The 20,351-nt window shown below is 43.2% G+C and overlaps 2 protein-coding genes across 5 annotated transcripts in view; both read left to right on the forward strand.

The window, feature by feature from the left end:
• Window positions 1-8,131, forward strand: part of LOC102304127 (phosphofurin acidic cluster sorting protein 1) — a 67,179-nt gene extending 59,048 nt beyond the window's left edge. For all 3 annotated transcript variants that reach the window (XM_042213254.1, XM_042213255.1, XM_042213256.1), the window contains exons 16-24: window positions 1,209-1,363; window positions 1,607-1,717; window positions 1,805-1,907; window positions 1,994-2,036; window positions 2,126-2,168; window positions 2,250-2,391; window positions 3,117-3,355; window positions 3,823-3,942; window positions 4,027-8,131. In XM_042213254.1, coding sequence (XP_042069188.1) covers window positions 1,209-1,363; window positions 1,607-1,717; window positions 1,805-1,907; window positions 1,994-2,036; window positions 2,126-2,168; window positions 2,250-2,391; window positions 3,117-3,355; window positions 3,823-3,942; window positions 4,027-4,145 — 1,075 coding nt within the window. In that variant the 3' untranslated portion in view covers window positions 4,146-8,131. The remainder of the gene's footprint in view (window positions 1-1,208; window positions 1,364-1,606; window positions 1,718-1,804; window positions 1,908-1,993; window positions 2,037-2,125; window positions 2,169-2,249; window positions 2,392-3,116; window positions 3,356-3,822; window positions 3,943-4,026) is intronic.
• Window positions 8,132-9,288: 1,157 nt separating this feature from the next.
• Window positions 9,289-20,011, forward strand: klc2 (kinesin light chain 2). Of its 2 annotated transcripts, none has more exons than XM_005945302.3 (14): window positions 9,289-9,496; window positions 12,357-12,602; window positions 13,067-13,394; window positions 14,502-14,718; window positions 14,824-15,013; window positions 15,171-15,344; window positions 15,902-16,001; window positions 16,817-16,866; window positions 17,010-17,077; window positions 17,580-17,688; window positions 17,975-18,124; window positions 18,311-18,435; window positions 19,024-19,081; window positions 19,227-20,011. In XM_005945302.3, the coding sequence occupies exons 2-14, from the start codon at window positions 12,375-12,377 to the stop codon at window positions 19,308-19,310; spliced, it is 1,881 nt and encodes a 626-aa protein (XP_005945364.1). In that variant the 5' UTR covers window positions 9,289-9,496; window positions 12,357-12,374; the 3' UTR covers window positions 19,311-20,011. The 2 variants fall into 2 exon arrangements, with proteins under 2 accessions (XP_005945364.1, XP_005945363.1); XM_005945301.3 differs by lacking the exon at window positions 9,289-9,496 and adding an exon at window positions 9,878-9,999.
• Window positions 20,012-20,351: the final 340 nt, after the last annotated feature.

A 20,351-nucleotide genomic window follows, 5' to 3' on the forward strand; every position in this document is an offset into this window, starting at 1 on the left:
CACACACACACACACACACACACACACACACACACACACACACACACACACACACACACACACACACACAGAGCGAGCTAGACTCATTGGTGTGCAGAGTGACTCATCTGTTTAGTCTTTCCTCTTGCTCTGAGCCTTATTTTTCTGACTTCTGTTCTTCCTTTGACCCTTATATATTTTGCTCCTTCTGTTCTCCTCCTCCTTTTTTTGCCCCTGTGACTCACTTTGCTTTATAAAAGCAACAAAAACTTTATGTCTCCCATATCTGCGTCCATCACGTTGGCTTGTCCCTCTGCTTATCACTCTCTCCCACACATGTGGGAATTCTTCTGGTTTATGTTTGCACTGTTGGCATGAAATTTGCCTGAACATGAAGGAAATGTCATCAGAGCAATAGTTAGAAATATAAAATGACTATTTTGCCTTAAATAATCTCAGTTAGATTGTAGTCTGGGAATAAAAGGGGCTTCGTGTTTCTTTTTCTAATGCAGGAGCTGGGACTGAAGTCAAACCCATTACAGTACAGCCACAATAACAGGTTTTATTTAGCTTCCTAGCCATCAGTAACAGTACCTAGGGTGCAACGCAGTGCCTGTATTTCTGCTGTTAAAAACACCTCTGCAGCACATTCATGGATAGAGCCTGGTCAGTGATTATTTAGCAAGTCATGAATACACATCAGTAATAGTACAGAGGACCAGTTCCACAGTCTTAGTGCAGTTTACGCTCTGAGCTGCCATCTTGGATTGTGAAGTTGGAGTTAGATTGGCTTCTCCAGCTTTCTGGGTGGGATAGTGTATCTTGAGAGGGTGTTCTGGCTGAAAATTCTGAGTGGGAACTCTGGATTTCTGACTTCCCACTTCAAATGGAATTCAGTATAAAAAATGAAGGGCGATCCACACAGGAAACGTCCTTAAAACTAGAGTTTTCATACACCTGTGTGTACTATGTCCTTTAAAAACGCCCACAGTCTGGGTTCCTGAGCACTGAATGAATTCTCACTAGTTTGATGTGCTTCATCTCAGATGTGCACCAAGGCACATCTGTAGGACACACTGTAATAAGAAATCTATTTTTTTAGGATATTTTCCAATAGAGATTAGGTTGTGTTTCTTAAAACAGGAAAGTATGTTTTGAGACAATGATCAAACTTTTTGATTCTTGAGTAATGAGTATTTCTCTCTCTCTCTCTTTCTTTTTCCCTGTAGCTGCAACTGTAACTCGTCCATGCCCAGACCAGTGAAGGTGGTGGCGGTGGGCAGCCAGAGCTACCTGGGAGCCATCCTGCAGTTCTTCGTCACCCAGCTCGCCAACAAGACGTCTGACTGGCTGAACCACATGCGCTTCCTGGTGGTGCCGCTGGGTGAGAGAGCCTGCTTTTGTCTCCTCCTGCAGAGTCAGACCGCAGCAAAGTTTTACGGCTTTGCAGGAAGTGATGTCTGGTGCACACAGTCACTTGTCTGCATGCTAATTGGACTTTGGGAAATGCTGTAACTTGTTAGTATGTCTTGATTGTTGGCACATTGGTAGGAGGAACAGGCAGTCGTGTTAGCTCATTAAACTCCTCGATCCTTCCTCCTTCCTGCTCTCTCATTATGTTCGTCAGGCTCTCATCCTGTGGCTAAACACCTCGGAGCCCTCGACAATCGCTACAGCTCCTCCTTTCTGGACGGGGCGTGGAGAGACGTGTTCAGTCGCTCAGAGCCGCCGCAGACAGGTACCACACGTGCCGTCTCCCCTCAGGACGTTCTTCAGCATTTCGCACGTTTATTCACTTCTCCAATTGTTTTATTTTCTCCTGCAGATCAGTTGGATGTGGCAGGAAGAATTTCCCAATACATCAGCGGAGCTACAGTAACACACCAGCTGCCCATCGCCGAGGCCATGCTAACCTGCAAGCACAGAACGTGAGTACAGATGTCAGCGAACACGCGCCAGATCTTTGATCTTTTAGGTCTTCTTTAACAAACACCGCTCACTGTCCGTTTCCCAGGCGAGATGAAGACTCCTACCAGAAGTTCATTCCTTTTATTGGGGTGAGAATTCTACTCTTGAGTGGGAACTTTTAACCTTTGCTGCTGCTCATCTTCAGGATCTTTGGCTGACATCCCTTCTTGTTTTCCAGGTGGTGAAGGTTGGTCTGATCGAGTCTGGTCAGTCTCCAACAGGTGAGTGTTTGGAAAACGTCAAAAGATGTTAAAAAAGAATTCGATTTAGGGTTTCACGCTATTTCCATTTGGGTTATGAAGGAGATGCAGAGGAGGGTGTAGCAGTGAGCCTCGCTGTCCCCTCCACATCACCACCCTCCCACGGCTCTCCCACCGGGATGATCAAAGAGACAGCCACGCCTCCCTCCTCTCCCTCCATGGGGAGTGTGCTCACAGTTCAAGGGTAAGAGTTCTCTAACATTCATATTTCTTTACAGGATCTTGTAATTATACTGATGTGCTTTAAATCAAGTCCTCAGATGTAGATATTTAAACAACCGTTTATTTTATTCAGGTTGATTTTCTGCATTTGTGTATGTTTTTCTGTTGATGTCTCAGCTGTCAGCATGCATGTTGATGATGCTGTCAGTACTGAGCTGTGGCAGAGGGATAAATGCCTTTTAATCAGCCGTCTGCTTGTTCTTTAAGCAAACAGGCAGCGAGTTGTTCGTGTTTCTCTGAGATCCTCTTCCAAATCGAGGCTCTCTTTGATGCTTCAGCCACTGAATCAGATGTTTTTTTGCTGCAGTGCCTCTCTGCAGAGATCACTGATCTGATCTTTTACATTTTGGGGAGTGTGTTGAACATGATGAATGAAATTCAGCTGTCAGATTCAAGTCGGTCTGCTCGTGAAGCTGTTAAATTATCTTACAAATGTGTTTGTGATGTAAAGAAAAGTTAGATGTATGTATGTCTCATAATTGGACCAGAGCAGAACCCCTCACTGCATCTGTGTATTCTGCTGAAACTAAAAACTACAAATAATGTCAGATTAATATGTTAATAATTAAGTTCTTCACAAGTTTGATATGAGAGACCAGAGAATAATAGGAAAGCTCAGTTACGATGCTTTATAGTTGTCACGAAGGGCCTGAGGAAGTCGCTCATGCACGCGCTGTCTGTCCACAGGAGCCCCAGCATGTCCCACGGCGTGGACGCCATCGGCCTGCAGGTGGATTACTGGCTGGCCTCTCTGGCAGAGAAGCGGCGGGAGGGAGAGCGACGCGACACGGGCTGCAAGAACACGCTGAAGAGCGCCTTCCGCTCGCTGCAGGTCAGCAGGCTACCAGGCGGGGGCAGCAGCGATCCACAGGCCCAGGTCAGCACCATGGCCATGACTGTGGTCACCAAGGAGAAGAACAAAAAAGGTGAGGTGTTTCAAATCTGATGCTTTAAATCATTTTTATGATTATGGCTTCACTTGAAACTAAAATTTGTAATATTAATAACGATTGATTAATTTCACTGATTTCTTTCTTACAATGATCCCTGTATTGCATTCAGCACAGACTGAGGCCATATTACATTGTTATCACTAAATAAGTGTTTTTGACTTGCAGGCTTGTTGCAGTTAGCCAGGTTCCCTGCAGACAGGCCCTAAAATAGTTACTGCAAAGCCCTTTGGACAAGTCTTTAAAAGAAATCCCTCAGATCCATGTTCAGAGCGCATACTCTGAGAAGCAGGGTATATATATGCGTCCTCTGTAGTGGGATACTAGAGATTTAAATGCAATTGAAGTAAGCCAGTCTAAATCTAGACTCACACACTGCCACCCAGTCGCCGTCTCCCTCCATCACACAGCACTTTGACTCTGGTGTTTGTTCCTCCCTTCAGTTCCTACCATCTTCTTGGGGAAGAAGCCCAAAGAGAAGGACGTAGACTCCAAGAGCCAGGTCATCGAAGGCATCAGTCGACTCATCTGCTCGGCCAAGCAGCAGCAGACCATCCTGAAAGGTGAGCTGGATGATCGCGAGCAGCTTTGTTTCTTTCCTGCTCACATTGTAGCTTATCCTCACCGTCGTTTCCATCTCCCACCAGTGTCCATAGACGGCGTCGAGTGGAACGACGTCAAGTTCTTCCAGCTGGCCGCCCAGTGGCCCACTCACGTCAAATACCTACCTGTCGGACTTTTCGGCTACAGCAAGCCTCCCTCGTAGGGCCGAGCGCCTCGACTCCTCTAACCTGACCTGACCTTTCGACTGCCCTCCACACAAACCCCACCTCTCAGCCGCCCGCAGAGCTGAGGGAGGACATAAAGCAGCTGGACTTTCTCCTTTTCCTTAATCTCATTTTGGCTTCAGTTGTCTTATTTGTCTTTAGGGAGAGGAGGGAGGGTAGCGCTGGGGTGCAGTGCTGTTACTAGTCACTTTATTATTGCCCCCTTTCTGTGTGTGTCGGTGTGCTCCGTGAGTATGCATGCACACGTGAATGTACAGTATGTGTGTGTGTGTGTGTGTGTTTACAAGGGGACCACAGCACAAGATTATTAGCTAACTGCCTTTTATGTTTCCGTTCTATGGAATGCAGCAGCATGCAACCACTCACCGGTTTCAAAGACTGCCCCCGCCCCCCTCAGAAGACCCCCGATCCTCACATGCATGCTCTAAACTAACAGATACACCAACCATGTGCCGCAAACAAACTCCAAATTAGTGCAACAGCGCCTCAGCGTGTGCACAAGTCACTAAGAACGTGCAGCCAAATAACAAAGCTGGCGTTTTAATGGATTCCCCCCCCCCTCACCCTATGTTAGCAGAAAAAAAAATGCCCTTCAACAAATCCTGTTGGTTTATTTTTTAATTTCAAGGGCTTCCATACTATATCTATATATATATTTCCTCTGTAGGTGATTTGGATGTCTAATGGCAAATATTTCCTCTTAAGAAAACCAAAAAAAAAGAGAAAAAAACAACAACCTGTAAATGTCAAGTGTCCTTTAAAAAAAAAGTGCAGTAGTGAGAAATGTCCAACCCTTCCCTGCAAAGCTGTGTCGTGATGCATAGTGTTTGTTACTGTGAAGAGATCCAAGACATCAGGGCAGGGGCTACCGTAGTGTGCATTTTCTTTCATCTTTATTTGCTATGCACTTACCGTACGATTACACGTGGACCGTTTTGGGTGTTTAAAAAAATAACAATAAAAGTTTAACTCTCGTTAACAGCAGAAATAAATACATATGCAACAGAAAGCAGCAAAATGCATGTTTAAACCATCCGAAACTCTTACAGCACTTAACGGGAAAAGCTGTTGTTTTTTCTTTCAGTGTTCGCGCTGTAAAAATGGGAGTTAGTTACTTGCAGTGAAGCACAACGTTGTGGCCGATGTCCCCCCCACCCCCACCTGAAAAAAAAAAACCTGTCTTCATTTTATTGGCTAGACTGGCAGCTTTGTTTTCAGTGGGAACAGCAGACCTGGTGGAAACTCACAGAGCGTGCTCGTTGTCTTTCAGCTCCTTACTGACCTTTTTTCGTTGTTGTTTGTTTTTGCCTCTCCACTACACGCTTTCTCTAGGATGTCATGAGGTGATTAGTGAGTGTACAGTAACTGGTAACAAGTGTGTGTTTGTGTGTGTGTGGTGTGAAATACATGTAATGTGATCAGAAACTTTAAAAAAAAAAATCACTTGAGAGGAGGAATTGTTTTTTTTACCATGTGACAGAGGGCATGCAGCTGGTGTGTAAGTGTGCGTGTGTGTTGATGTCAGTGACTATTTGATTAGAGCTGCAAAAGCTGCAGTGGTCATCTTGTTCACTTTGTAGACTGGCACAAGGCGAATACAGTTTGTTTTTCTTGATTAAACAGTAAAAATTGGACAAGCTTGAAGGTTAACTGAACTTTTAATGACAGAGGGAACCATTGGAGCTAAAATCTAAGAATGTTTGTGGATTTATAACAGTCGTTTTTAATGATTCTGCCTTGTGTCACCTACATCATAACACTCTCCAGTGAAGTATTACTAATACAGCTTTTTTAAAATAGTGTTAATGCCAATTTCTTGGTTTAAATGACTTTTTTTTGGTTTGTTTGAAAGTCGATCTCAAAGTGTTTTTTTGTTTCTTTTTCTCCTGTGTCGGCGTTTAAAGTGTTACAGTTGTGATGTCGGCGGCACATGTCCATCTCTGTTTTTCCTCTCCTGTTACACAACGCTTCGCTAACGAGCGGTCACCACCGAGCAAACACTCAGCTAGCTGCGGATTGATTTTTTTCTTTTCTTTTTTTTTCCTTTCCTGTTTAAGGAATTCAAAAAAATTTGAATGTATTGAATTCAGTTTACGTGTGAACGACTGATTAGTTTTGTTAAGACAGTAGAGATCACAGACTTTTAGAAATGAGGCTCCTCTTTTTCCTCGTGATGACAACCACTGAAGGCCCTTACAGACAGAGAGCTGCCTTACATACAATATGTCGGGTTTTAGGGTTCCTGGATGATGGACTGTGGTTTGACGTAGAGGTTGCTCGATCCAAACTAAAAACAGGAGGTTTCATTCCACTACTAATTCCTTTAAAAGATACTGGCTTAAGCGTAAAATGCCTCCTGGAAACCGAGAGGAGAAACTTAAGCGTCAAATAAGAGTTGGTGGAGACCAAAACTGAGCTAAAAGCATATTCTGTTGTGTCCCCCTCTTTAGAAACTAAAACAGTTCCCACTCCACATTTTAACTCCTTCCAGTAAAGTCAGCCAGAGTTGAGTTTCTGCATCATTAGGTCAGCAAAATAAGAACTGTGAAAATAATGATTAAAATACTAGATGCACTATATGGACAAAAGACCTGAGTCAGCTACATGTTACACATGGAAACGCATGCTGTGAAGCTCCCGGCGCACAGTTTTTGTGCTGATGTTAATGTCTATGCCATATCCCTCATCGCTCGGTGACCCCACTCTGGAACTTTATGTGGTCGGGAACTTCGTGGATAAGTTGCCATGGTTACTCCTGTTTAGTAATAGTACTTACAGCTGACAGTGGGATATTAAAGAGGGAAATACTTCAATGGTGGCACCCTGTTACAGCACCTCACTCAAATTCAGTGAGCTCTTTGCCCATTCTTTCACAGATGTTGTAAAGGCAGACTGTCTGGCTAGATGAATGATTTTTGTGGCAACGGGTCTGAAAACAGTTGAATTCAAACATTAGGAGGTGTGTCTCAATACTTTTGTCCATATAATGTATATTAGGACTCAGTCAATGAGGCAGTGGTTCTTTTCCCCACTACATGGCAACCTCAAAACTATTTGCTAAATGTATGAACTCGTAGTGTTGAAATAGTAGGTTTTTCTAACTTTAGTATGGAAGTGTGGTACGGCATTTTTAAATTTGCGAAATTTGTACAATATTTGGAACGAAACCTTCAACTTTTTAACGTAAATTGCAGCTGGGCTCGAGTATCTGCTGTTGGAAGAGACCTCTAATTGAGTCAAAATGCTCTTTGCCTTGTAGTATTGTTAGCCAAATTATTGCGATGATGCGATTTCCTGAAATTAAGCGTAGTCTTTTCATGCCTCTTCAACTTGTGCGCTCAGAGGGAGATCACTGAAACTGAGCATTAGAGGGATTAAAAATCACTGCCAGAAACTAAAATGTGAAGAAATTGTGAGAATATCCAGAGATATGTGAGTTTTTGGTGGATGCTGATAGCCTGAAAACACCCTACATTAACAGCAAAGTGATCCTTGTTTTGAAGTTATTGCATTGTCAACACAGTCTCATTCCTTATCACCTAACAAAAACTGATTTCACCCCATTTACATGTTCTCCTGCCGTCTCTCTGAACAAGCTGGTTGTTCTGTGTAAGTCCTGAAAGTGTTGCTGTGTATTTCTTTTTTTTTTTTTAATACCTGTACCTCCGTACCTGTGTCAATGTGTTTGTGACGATGGTTCCTCTGTCCTTGACTAGTCGTGGTTAGAGATTAGGAGCTGTTCGGTCCATCAGTAATCTGTCAGTGGTCAGCAGTGTCTTTCTCTCTCTGCCATCCTTCTGGTGATGAGAGTCTTCTTCTTCACCAAGCCTCCACAAGCTCACCTTTCTGAGAGCATGCCGTTACCCCCTCACACGTTTTAATTTAATTTAATTTTGCCACCTGTCTTCATGAAAATGTGAGTTACCTGTGAAAGCAGTAGATTTCTACCCGACCGAGGTTCTGCTCAGAACAGAGCGCCCTGAGCTTGTGGACTTGTGAAGAGTATTTTGCACATGCCATCATTTCTTCAGCAGCAGTCTTCAGCTTTTTTGCCTTTTGCCTATAACAATACTATAAGAAACAATGATGCTTGTACATATCAGAATAGTACTTGTTATATTGTATTCTTTATTTTTTTGCTTTTGTTTTTTTTAATTTGACATGTTTTGTAGTACCGCTTTTTTCATGATTACGTTTGTCAATCAAACAGATGTGGGATGAGAAGTGGAAGTGTTTCATTGTTTCATTGTTTTTTTTAAATAAAGATATTCTTGATTTGTAGCCCTGTCTCCTCTTACTGGACTACAGATGTGTGCTTGTACTACAGCTCCATACAGCTTATTTCTGAAGTGGAACAAACTGATGCAGACACTGTAGCCTGTCTGGATAAATATCACTTAATATGTGCTGCTCAATGACGTAAAATTGCAGAAATAATGGGAACTTTACTAATTATAGTCTTTGTTGGAGATAAACAAATACAGCCATGTTAAAGTTGGAGAGTAAAATCAGATTTCTGATGAATGCATAAAGTGTAAAAAGTATAAATTAAGCTTAGCACGTGATACTTGTGAAACAAGGCAGCGGGTCCTGTGGATGGAGGATGCTGGTGACATCATCGGACAAAGAGCTTTAGCAAACCAAGAGAATTATATCCAAACTTCTGTTTTGTAAATAGTCTACGAGTTTTAAAAATTCATTATTCATATCAAGTGTTTGTATTGTTGTTGCTTTTATTTTTTTAAAACAATATTTTATCGTAACTAATCATCCATATAAAGATGTCGCCGAGTGAACGTTTTACAATAAATAATAATAATAAACTTTATTTATAAAGCACACTTAAAAACCATGGGTATGCCAAGGTGCTTAACAAGTAAGATAGAGAATAGGAGCAATTACGTTTTCCTATTTTACCTTAACGTTACTAAACAATACCATGCAAATAGCATAATAATTTACACCATGTCAATTTAGGTTATTATATTAAATAGAGTCTTGAGGGAAACTGATATACCGTAAAATTCAGACGCTCGGATGTTGCAAGAGCGACAACTCGACTATACGCATGCGCAAGATGTATTCCCCGCCTTGACTGAAAAAGGTCGAACGTAAATCATCTTAGTGCTTGTTCAATCTTTGGTTGGGGTCTCTGGGAACTCAGCCATTTCGTTTTCTCTGTCAAATTTTGAAGCACATCCACAAAATAATCAGTTTTATGCCGAATAAAGGTTCAGTCGCTTATACTGTGAACACCGAGGTTAAAGTTAAAAACACAGCTAAATATTAGCTGTGTCCACCCCGTCAGCTACTGTCAAGTGACAGCTGGGTAAGTTAAAGTGAAGAAAAACGTAAACAGCAGCTAGCCAAGGTGGCTTTTAGCTCAGTTAAACTTGTTGCCGTAATCGCATTAAAGTAAACTCAGTAGCGTGCGCGAGCTATTTCGGTTTATCTACAAATAACTGCAGGCGTGTTAATTCAACAAAGCAGGTGTGCTAGCGGCAGCTCTCGTCACCCATTAGTCTTCAAAGTAAAGCTAATTTTAATTTAATGGCTGCTTTGCGAAGTGAATTTTAGAAAAACAAGCGGACCGTGTTTTCGTGTATTAGTACAAGTTGCTCAGCGTTGAGAGAGCACTCTCCGTTTCGTCCTTGGATGCCGTTATCTTCCCATTGCCACTTGTCTAACTGTAAATGGAGTTTTATTTTGAAAAACCGGCACCGGACGCTTGTTCGTTTTGGTAAACTTGACGCGGGTCTGTCCCGAGCATCACAACATTGTGCTGCCGCTTTGTTCGAGGCTCTGTAATTGCTGCGTTTATCTTCGATGAAGGTAAAACTGAGGATAAATAATAATAATACCTGCACTACGGTGCACTTAAACGGTCAGAATAGATTGTAGTTTATGTTGCATGAGGGCAGTTTGTCGGTATATTTGTAGCAGTGGGACGGCCAGGTCGATAAATCTGTCGCTAGAAATGAAGCATCGCTCTTTACGTGGTGTTTGTTGCGGGATTATGTGTGCATATTGTAAATAATGCAGCCCTGCGTGTGCTGATGATGATAATGATATAATAATGATACGCATCTCTGTGTTGTGTAACACCTTGGAGGATCGGGCCTGCACTGTTTACAAACAGGCTGCATGTCGGGACCAGACACATCAACACGTTTTCAGCGATGGACAGGCATTTATTTGGCCTAATGTTCATCGTCTGTTGTAGCTTTATGCTTTTTGAGCAGTGCTCTCTGCTGTCGGTCACCTTCACTGATCTGCTGACTTCCTCCCCGGCATTAGGCCTCGGCCATCCACCGGCTCCTGCCTTTATTCATGGCTCTGAAGGGTTTAATTCAAACGTGAGGGGTATGCGATCGCGATCATTTCCTGCTGCCGCTCGTTTGTCCGCCCGCACAGTTAGCTCTGTTCTTCTGCATTTGTGAAGCGGTGGACTTGAAAGGAAGCGTGAATATTGGTGCATTGCAGTCAAGTGTATGAGGCAAGATGGGAGGGGGTGGGAGAGGAGGATGGGTGAGAGAGGAAGGGAGGGAGCAGGAGAGGAGAACAGAACAGGTGCGCCTCCTCCATCAAAGCTGGGAGAGAGAGAAAGTCACGATGTTGCACATTTGGCTCCTCTGACGACCTCTTTCTCCTCCTGCTGCGGCTGCAACCCTTTCACTTACATCTGGTCAATATGGAGACAGTGCGCATGCTCAAGGGGGAAAGTCGCCGTTTACTGTGCCAGAAGTGGCCCACGGTTTGGATATTGGACTTTGTAAATGTTATCTAAATATTAATACGCAGCATGAATGTTTCTCTTTTCCTGGCTGGAAGGATTCACAGTGCACACGTGTATCTGCCAGGCTCATCATGGACATGACAAATCATGACCAATGATTTAAAGACCATATAGCACTACATTTACTGTGAGTACTCCCAGAAGATCAGGAAGTCAATTTAAAGATCTGCCTTTAGGTTGTGAGAGATCAGTTAAAGTTGTAAATGTATGATTGAGAATTACAGGAAAGAAGTTTGATATTCTGAGATTTTAAAAAATTGTAAATCTATTAGGAAAAAACATAAAAATTACTGTAAAAATACACTTTTCTAAAGGTTAGAGCTGTGAATATCTGAAGAAAAAGAAAAGATGGATGTTCTAAGAGTAAATTGGTTAGTTTATTATCTGGCATACATACAAAGAAAAAATATGCTCCAATGTTTTTTTTTTGTATTAAAGATGTAAATTTATGAAGGGCAGAAAAATTCCAACTTAAATAACAGAATTTTTCTGAGGTTAAAGTAGCAAAGTTACACTAAAAAGTAATCTTTTTTTAGAGATAAAGATGTAATTGGAGAAGGAAACTCAAGTTTAAAGTCTAATATTCTCTGAGGCTATAATTTGATCCATTTGCTGGCTTTTTAAGAGTCTGCTCAGTTATGCTGCTACAGATGTTGGGACATTTGTCTTAGTTTAAAATAACATTTCATCCAGATGTCCGTCTGGCTCTAAATCCGACGCCGCTGTGATAATCGTTGCCCCGCCCTCACAAGGTTAGCTTTGTTCACTGATCACTTCTCCTGTTAATTGGATTTGCTGGTCTGTGTTTGTTTCCGGCTAAATTTACTTTAATTATACGTCCAGTATACAATCTCACAGACAACCTTTCTCTTTCTGTCTGATGTCGGGAAGCTTTTATACAGCGTGCCTTCTGTTCATAACAAGACACGCTTGTGCTGCGTGGTTTTTGTTTTTCATCCATCTCTTTTAACTCCATCATTTACAGGATGATGCCAAACAGGAAGTGAATCTCAGGAACAGTCCCTTCATTCGCGTTGTCAGTGTTTCTCATTTTGTTCTCCTCATTACTTTTGTTTGCTGCCATTTTCTTCGTTTGCGCCCCATCATGTCCTTAAGTGTTTCCGGTGTGGTATTTCTCATTCATGAGCAGGTGGATAGAGGAACTGTCTGCAGCGCTGGGTTTGAGTCATAATATTACTCCACTATTTGTCTCATCTGTTGTGTCATTATGTCCTCACGCCGCAAATTAATCATCGCTCGTTTCTGTTTCTTTGCCACCTTCTGTGGCAGGATGTGGTTACACTGAACACCTAATGTTTTGAGGGTTTCAAGCAGGGCAGAATGTGAATCAGAAATGTAAGTAAATGTAGGTTTTCCTTCCCTTTTCTCACAGTGTGTGTGAAACCTGGCAATGTCCACCATGGTGTATCCACGTGAAGAAGCCCTGGAGCGACTGAGCCAGGATGAGATCGTCCTTAACACTAAGACCGTCATGCAGGGTCTGGAGACGCTGCGTGGCGAGCACGCCCAGCTCCTAAACTCTCTGCTGGACTGCACCCAGCCACCTGTTGCACAAGAGAAGTCGGGGCTGCTGCGCAAGAGTCTGGAAGCCATTGAGCTGGGTCTGGGAGAGGCACAGGTGAGAGACAGACACTTAGGTTTTTGATGTTTACACTGAATTGTACACTGAAGTTCACACTCTATTGTGAACTTAATACAATAAGATGCTTTTATAAGGGTTTTTTTTTTTTTTACAAAGGCAATAAACAGGTCATCTTGGATCGTCACTAGGCAGCCTGATGGCTTTGTGATATATCATGCATGAAAGAAGCTTTGTTGATATAAATGAATCTTTTGAAACAAAAATTATACGATCCTTAGAAGGTGTGATTGGTGCATACATGCTGAATGCAGGTCATTCTAACCTGTTGCTAGGCAGCATCTTAATATGTGATATAGATAAGAACCTCCTAATGTGTATCTGTGGACCAAGGTGTTTGTTCACCTCTTGATCATGAGGCAGAGTTGGTGCACAAAGAAACAAAGAAACAGATATTTTTGTGGTCATTCTAATAGGATTTTTACAATTTCCTTTTACACCAGGTGATCATCGCCCTGTCCAGCCACCTGAGCGCCGTGGAGTCGGAGAAGCAGAAGCTGCGCGCTCAGGTGCGCCGCCTCTGCCAGGAGAACCAGTGGCTGCGGGACGAGTTGGCTGGAACGCAGCACAAGCTGCAGCGCAGCGAGCAGAGCGTCGCCCAGCTGGAGGAGGAGAAGAAGCACCTGGAGTTCATGAACCAGATCAAGAAGTTCGACGACGACGTGTCGCCCTCCGAGGAGAAGAACCAGAGCTCGGGCGGCAGCACAGGCGGAGACGCTTCAAAGGATAACCTGGATGACTTATTCCCTAATGATGATGACCAGGGACCAGGTATGACATCAGCAGAGAGGCCTTAATGGGATGACTCAATTTAAGATGAATACATTGGGATTTTACTCATGAATTTGTGCTCAAGCCAGTCAAAGCCTCACATAAAGCTGAAATCTGTCATTTAATACAAGAATGATTCTGAGAGGCGCACATGTTATGTAGGGATTGTTTGTTTTTGGCTCCCATGTGACCAAGACAGTTTGAATGAATTATGATATAACGATTTGATGAGGTTAATCATCGGTTCACAGTACAGGCTGTCCACGGCCCAGTTTAACAGAGAGAGTGCCGAATGTGGTACACCACAGGAAGAGATAACTGGTAGCTCACTGGGTGTTCAGTCACTGTGCAGCGTTCACCTATGCACATGTAATGCCGCCTTGTCTGATCTGCTCATGCTGCAGCTACTTCAAGGAAACATCTGGCATGCATACACATGTGAGTTAAGAGTGGGCAGACATTTTATTTTAGTTTTACAGTTTTTAATCATTGCTTTATTTTTTATCTTAATAATATAGCACCTGTAGCCCTGAAGTCTGAACTGCAAGTCATTTAAATAGTTCAACTTCTGTGCTATAGGTTTTTTAGCAGCTGTTCAACACAGCACATACAAAGATAAATCAGTTGTGTCAGTGTATGCAGCGTCTTTAGCTTTCCTGCAAATTAACCACACGCTACGTGCTGAACCTTCATTCGCTCTTACAGTGAAATATACATTCAGCCATAGTCTGAATGGCTAGTTAGTGTTCAGCAGCAGCAAGAGCATAACAAGCAGGAGAGGGGGTAGAGAGTACAACACGTAGCTTTTAAAAGGCTTTATCTACTTTTTGGAGAACATGACTATCATCAAATTATATAAAGGAAAAGAAAATCTTGTTACAGAAGCTTCCTCCATTTCTGCTGGAGTGCTGATCACTACAGCAGACCTGACTTCATGTTTTTTATCCACCATATGTTCTGCTTGGATCTGACAGTAACTTAGTTACTATTTTTGAAAACTGATGGAGTACTGAACAAATCATTCATTTGAGAACTTCATGTAACGCTTTAAAAACTTCTAGTAGGTAGTTTTGCTTATTCTCGACCATGCTGTGCTTCGTGTCACAGCCCAGCCCAGTGGAGAGGTGGCAGCCCAGCAGGGAGGCTACGAGATCCCGGCGCGCCTCAGGACGCTGCACAACCTGGTGATCCAGTACGCCTCTCAGGGGAGGTACGAGGTGGCTGTGCCGCTGTGCAAGCAAGCCCTGGAGGACCTGGAGAAGACATCTGGGCATGACCATCCAGACGTCGCCACTATGCTCAACATCCTGGCTCTGGTGTACAGGTGGGGGCTTGAGAGTGTGGACGCTTTTCATAAACTATTCATTGTTGTAAAATAAAGCCTCTGAACACAGCGCCATGGGTCTGTGCTTTGTGTTTTGTGCTCCAGGGACCAGAACAAATACAAAGAAGCCGCTCATCTTCTGAATGACGCTTTAGCCATCAGGGAGAAGACACTGGGGAAGGACCACCCAGCTGTGGCTGCAACCCTCAACAATCTCGCTGTATTATATGGCAAGAGGGGCAAATACAAGGAGGCTGAGCCTCTCTGCAAGAGAGCACTGGAGATCAGAGAGAAGGTACAATTGCAGTTTTGTTCATATTTGTGTTTTAGCAACTGAATCACCTTTTCATATAAAGGGTACATAAGCAGACAAGTTACCCAGACAGTCTCCACGTGGTCACGTGATTGTAGTTTGTTTTGCAAATGTGTGGTTGTCTCACTGTTGTAACCAGGTGCTGGGGAAGTACCATCCCGACGTGGCTAAGCAGCTGAACAACCTGGCCCTACTGTGTCAGAACCAGGGCAAGTACGACGAGGTGGAGTACTACTACGGACGAGCCCTGGAGATCTACGAATCCAAGCTCGGAGCTGATGACCCCAATGTGGCCAAAACCAAAAATAACCTGGTGGGAACTTAATTTGCACTACAGACTGTAAAGATGGATGTAGCGTCAGGGTGTAAAATGGCCAGCAGGGGGCGACTCCTCTGGTTGTAAAAATGTGTCTGGTTCTGTAAAGGTCTTTGGGAAAACTCCCCTGCTGTTCACGTGATTTAAGACGGTAGTAAACGCTGCCCTGATGAGCTTCTGGTCTCAGTCACGGGATTAAAGTCTGAACATCGTGTCGCATTCAGTAATTTTTTTATATTTTCCCTTCAGAGCCAAAAAGGAGGATAAAGAAAATATTGATTTATGTTTGATTGACAAGCTGCTGTCTTATGAGCGTCCTGTGTCAGTCAAAAGGACAACAGCTAAGCGTCCACCTTGGGGCTTCTCACTGGGACCAGTTAAAATCTAATGTTGGCTATGCCCATCTTTTATATACAGTCTATCATTTGAACACCCTTCTGCCTCTTCACTGTTTCACTACCTTTATAGTTTTTTTCTCCTGTGACTATTTCACCTATTTCTAAGATATTTTATTGATCTGATCAGGATTGTCGGTGCTTCCTGTTTCTCTTTAGGCCACATGCTACCTGAAGCAGGGGAAATTTGCAGACGCTGAAGCTCTGTACAAAGAGATTTTGACCAGGGCGCACGAGAAGGAGTTTGGCTCTGTCAACAGTAAGTAGAGCCAACAGGCAAACAGCTGAGTCACACTGAAGTGACTGTATCAGATCCTGCTGGTCACAGAGTTACTCAAATTGCCAGGACTGGGCAGAGAGGAGCAGGCTGCGAGTCAGGCTCAATTTACATCAGAAGTCTTCCTGTTAGCCTTGTTTTTTTTAGATTCAGGCTGTGGTTTGGTCACACCCTGACGGCCGCATCGCTCTGAGTTCTCAGCAAGTCAGAGGATTACACTGAAGCTCGCAAAGCAGCTTAATGCTGATGGTTTCCTCCCGCCTATCCAGCTAAGTCTATCAAACCCTTATGTGCTCACATGCTCAGCACGAGAGCGGGCTTTAGCTGGGTTTGGTGAGTGACAGCCGCGTGTTTACATGAAATCAAATGTGTTTACATAGACAGAGAGGCATTACCTCAAACTAAAAATGGGTCCTTTCAGGATTTTGGTCATTTTTCAGGACAATTAAAATACTTTTTAAACTCAAATCCAATTCCATGCTGTATTTCAGGACTCTAGACAGTTCCTCCTTAATCATAACTATTATTTCCCTTTTAACCCAACGTTTTTTTATTTGACTGCAACTGCTTTTGAAGGGCAGCCATGGAAAATGTGCCTGAAATGACCAAATTACAGACCATATTAGAGGATATCCAGCAGACTGAAGTGTCATTCATAGTTATTGGGTTATTTTTATGATTTTAACAGTGCAGAACAATAAAAAGCATCTTAAGTCCTCTTCAGTGTGGGTTTGGTGGCCCACACATGATGTTTGTGTATAAAAAAAGTAATTATGTGATATTTCTGCCTGTTGCAGATGATAATAAACCAATCTGGATGCACGCTGAGGAAAGAGAAGAGAGCAAGGTAGGCAGGCAACACATACAGTGGGTATAAGGACAAGGTTTTCTTGTTGTTTTAACTTGCTGCCTATCGGACCAGCATTTTGTACTTGTCTCCTCCTGCTTTCTGACTCGTTTAATATTAATCTGTGTCACTCTTTCTTTCAGGGCAAACGCAAGGACTCAGGCCCATATGTAGAGTATGGGAGCTGGTACAAGGCCTGCAAGGTGGACAGGTAAATCAGACATTTAGATCCACTGGAAACAGGTCAAAGTCTAAACTGTCTGATCATGTATGTGACTTAAATAACTGTGAATGTCTACCAAGGGAAGCTACTCTGATCTGATGGCCTTTTTGTCTTTTTAAAAAGATGAAAAATGGTAACAGAGGAACAGAACAGGGAAACTATCATCACCAAAAAGGAAGGGAAACAAAGCTCATTACAAATCTATGTTTGCCTCAAAAGACTAGAAGTTAAACCACTGACTTTATCAGTCTGTGGTTCGTCATTCTTCTAGTTTTATAGTAGAAACGGCACATTTCCATCCCTTTTGTTTGAGGAGCAGATACTTTGCAGACTGTGTAACAGTAAACTTCTCAAAGCAGCAGAGAGTGTTTGCTTTGTGGTTCAGTTTGGGAAAGGTCTAACGCTTGATTGTTTAACCCTGATTGATGGATTAGGTTACTTTTAAAAGATCTAAAGAAAAAAAAAGCTGGATTTCTTTCTTTCTCAACAGCCCAACAGTGAACACAACCCTCAAAAGCTTGGGAGCTTTGTACCGTCGCCAGGGCAAACTGGAGGCCGCAGAAACACTGGAGGAGTGCGCCAGCAAGTCACGCAAACAGGTGCAACAGGAACCCTCTCGACGACGGCTGTTTGGCCGTTTGAATTACCGCCTTTAGATTAGTCATCTGGGCTCTTTTCAGGGATTTTTCAGTTAAGCGAGCGGATTTGTTCAACAGGCATTCCAGCTACGATTTATTGGCTCATAAACTGTGTGCCAAAGTGATTTAAAGATCAGTCGTACTAATGTTTGCACATAGTAAAGAACACATGCTGCGTCTGCTGTTGTATAAAAGGGTTTTTTTTTCAGGCCCTTGCATCACCCTTGTCTTTATTTTCCTCTCTCAGGGTATTGATGCCATTAACCAGAGTAAGGTGGTGGAGCTGCTGAAGGACGGAGGCTCTGGGAGCGACAGACGACACAGCAGGGAGGGAACGAACGGACCTGGTGGACAGAGAGGGGAGAACGAGGGCGACGACTCGGCTGAGTGGAACGGGGTAACATAAGTTTGGAAGCTAATAAAGTAGCAGTATGTGTTCACATTGACTGGATGTGACTACAGCGTAACCACAGTGTGAATAATTTCATAAAGTACTGTGGAAATCCTTGTCTGTGAGTCTGTTCTAGCGTGCCTTAAAGGAGGTGTTTTTCTAAAGTTTTACCGTTGCACATCTCGCCCTCAGGATGGTAACGGGTCTCTGCGCCGCAGCGGCTCCTTCGGTAAGATTCGTGATGCTCTGAGAAGGAGCAGCGAAATGCTGGTGAAGAAGCTGCAGGGCAGCGGTCCTCAAGAACCCCGCAACCCAGGGTAAGACTACTGCATACTTCAGTTTTTCTTCTCACCAGTCCAAATTACATTCGCACTTCAGTTCCCAAAGCTAAAAGTACATCTTCAAAAAATTCAGACCAATTATAACACTGTTCAAAACTGAAACATACGAAACTGAAACAAAGATGAACATCGTTGAACACACAGGACGTTGAAGCACAAGGGTGATTCTCATAATGAATGTGCAAGCAGGAAATCTGCATCAACTGTGTGATGCTGTTGTGTCAACATGAAGAAGTAATGAGTCATGTTTCCAGCACGTTGTTGAATTGAGGCAGCTCTGAAAGAGAAAGGGGTCCAACCTGGTACTATAAAGGCGTACCTAATAAAGTGTCCAGTGGGTATATAGTTGAGTATAACATTTACAATTGAGCATGAAGGTTGCGCGACCTTGTAAATAAGATCCACAATGAAGCCTTAATTGCTCGGGAACCATGATGGGTGGTCTGCCTTGTCCATTCCTAAATATTACTCAAATCACTCGGTTTTGTAAAAACACTTTCTGTCTTTAACTCATTACTGAAGTTTGTGGTTTGAGTTCTCTGGTAATCGTGTGTTTCTGTACAGAATGAAGAGAGCCAGCTCCCTTAACTTCCTCAATAAGAGCACCGAGGAAACCACACAGGTACTTTATTCCTCACAGCTGCGATTTCACTCAGGAAATTCTATCTTTCGAATTAAATACCGAGTCCAGGCGATTGTCTGTTACCTGACAGAATATGCACAACGTTTTCTAAACTAAATACTAACACGACCTGATCTGCCTGCAGGATGTCAACTCTGGACTCTCAGACAGCAGGGGGCTAAGCGCCAGCAACGTAGACCTATCCAGACGCAGCTCCCTGCTCGGCTAGACCGGAGACGGGAGGCAGAAGCGGCCCGAGGAGGAGAGGCTGTTTGCAGCTCGGTTTGGTCCAACTACACACTTAAAGCTCAACGCCAGATCAAACACTTTGCGCCTGCAGCATATTTTTTTAAAGAACACTGGGGAGGAGGGAAAGCATTAGCTCCACACTCGAGGTCGTCCTCTGAGACGCTGCTGCTTCGCTGTATAAAACGCTGCCATCGACCAGAAAAGAGAATATTTAGATACACATTTACGAGCATGCTGCTTACTAGTTCGTGGAACGTCTGCACCTGAACGCCTCGTGTTTTTTCTGGGGGGTTTTTGGGGTTTTTTCCACTCACAGCACCGTAGCAGAGCATCGTGCATTATGACAGGTCGGTTCCTTCAGTCCAGATCTCTTATGTGCAGAAACTCAACCTTAGGTGGGCTAATTATAATCCAGGTCCAGTCCAGTTTCACCAGTAGCATGAAGTAGACACAGACACTAACCATCCACCTGAAGCATATTGCAGATGGTAAAAACGGTACTACCTGAAAGATAGAGCAGAGGTGTAACAAGAGGATACAAGCATCATTAGCACTAACCATTTCAACCTCACTTTATGCCTTTTTTATGTAAATACAGATTTAAATTATTTGGTATTTGATTCTCTGTGTATAGTGCACTGATTTATTTCTTTGTTTGTTTGTTTACACTTAGTCTCATTTAGAAGTAAAACACTACCTGTATGAAGGGCGGAGACTGGAGATGAAGGAAAAGAATGGAGTGATGTGAAGGTGAAAGGTTAATGGGCATTGGTTGATTGTATCCGTGACACTAAATGCTGATAAATGTATTACCTCAACTGTTCATGTCCGATACCAAGTCGTCAAAGTTTCACTATAATCGTGTGCTTTAAATGTGACAGTACTGTATTTCTAGCAAAAATCTTGCTATCTACTGAGCATACTTTGATGGGAATGGTTATTCATTTCCACTGGATTGGGTTGTGACAGCGTTTGGGGGCAGAAACTGCAGTTTTTCACGAGTCAAAAGACAGAAAACGGG

The sequence above is a fragment of the Haplochromis burtoni genome, unplaced genomic scaffold (assembly GCF_018398535.1).
Source record: "Haplochromis burtoni strain Fernald_Lab_line unplaced genomic scaffold, NCSU_Asbu1 Contig_430, whole genome shotgun sequence".
Classification (NCBI taxonomy): domain Eukaryota; kingdom Metazoa; phylum Chordata; class Actinopteri; order Cichliformes; family Cichlidae; genus Haplochromis; species Haplochromis burtoni.

Coding starts and splice junctions, on each gene's coding strand:
- klc2 (XM_005945302.3), top strand. CDS start 12,375: ATGTCCACCATGGTGTATCCACGTGAAGAAGCCCTGGAGCGACTGAGC. Junction 17,078..17,579: donor AAGGCCTGCAAGGTGGACAG/GTAAATCAGACA, acceptor CTTTCTCAACAG/CCCAACAGTGAACACAACCC. Junction 18,125..18,310: donor ACTCGGCTGAGTGGAACGGG/GTAACATAAGTT, acceptor TCTCGCCCTCAG/GATGGTAACGGGTCTCTGCG.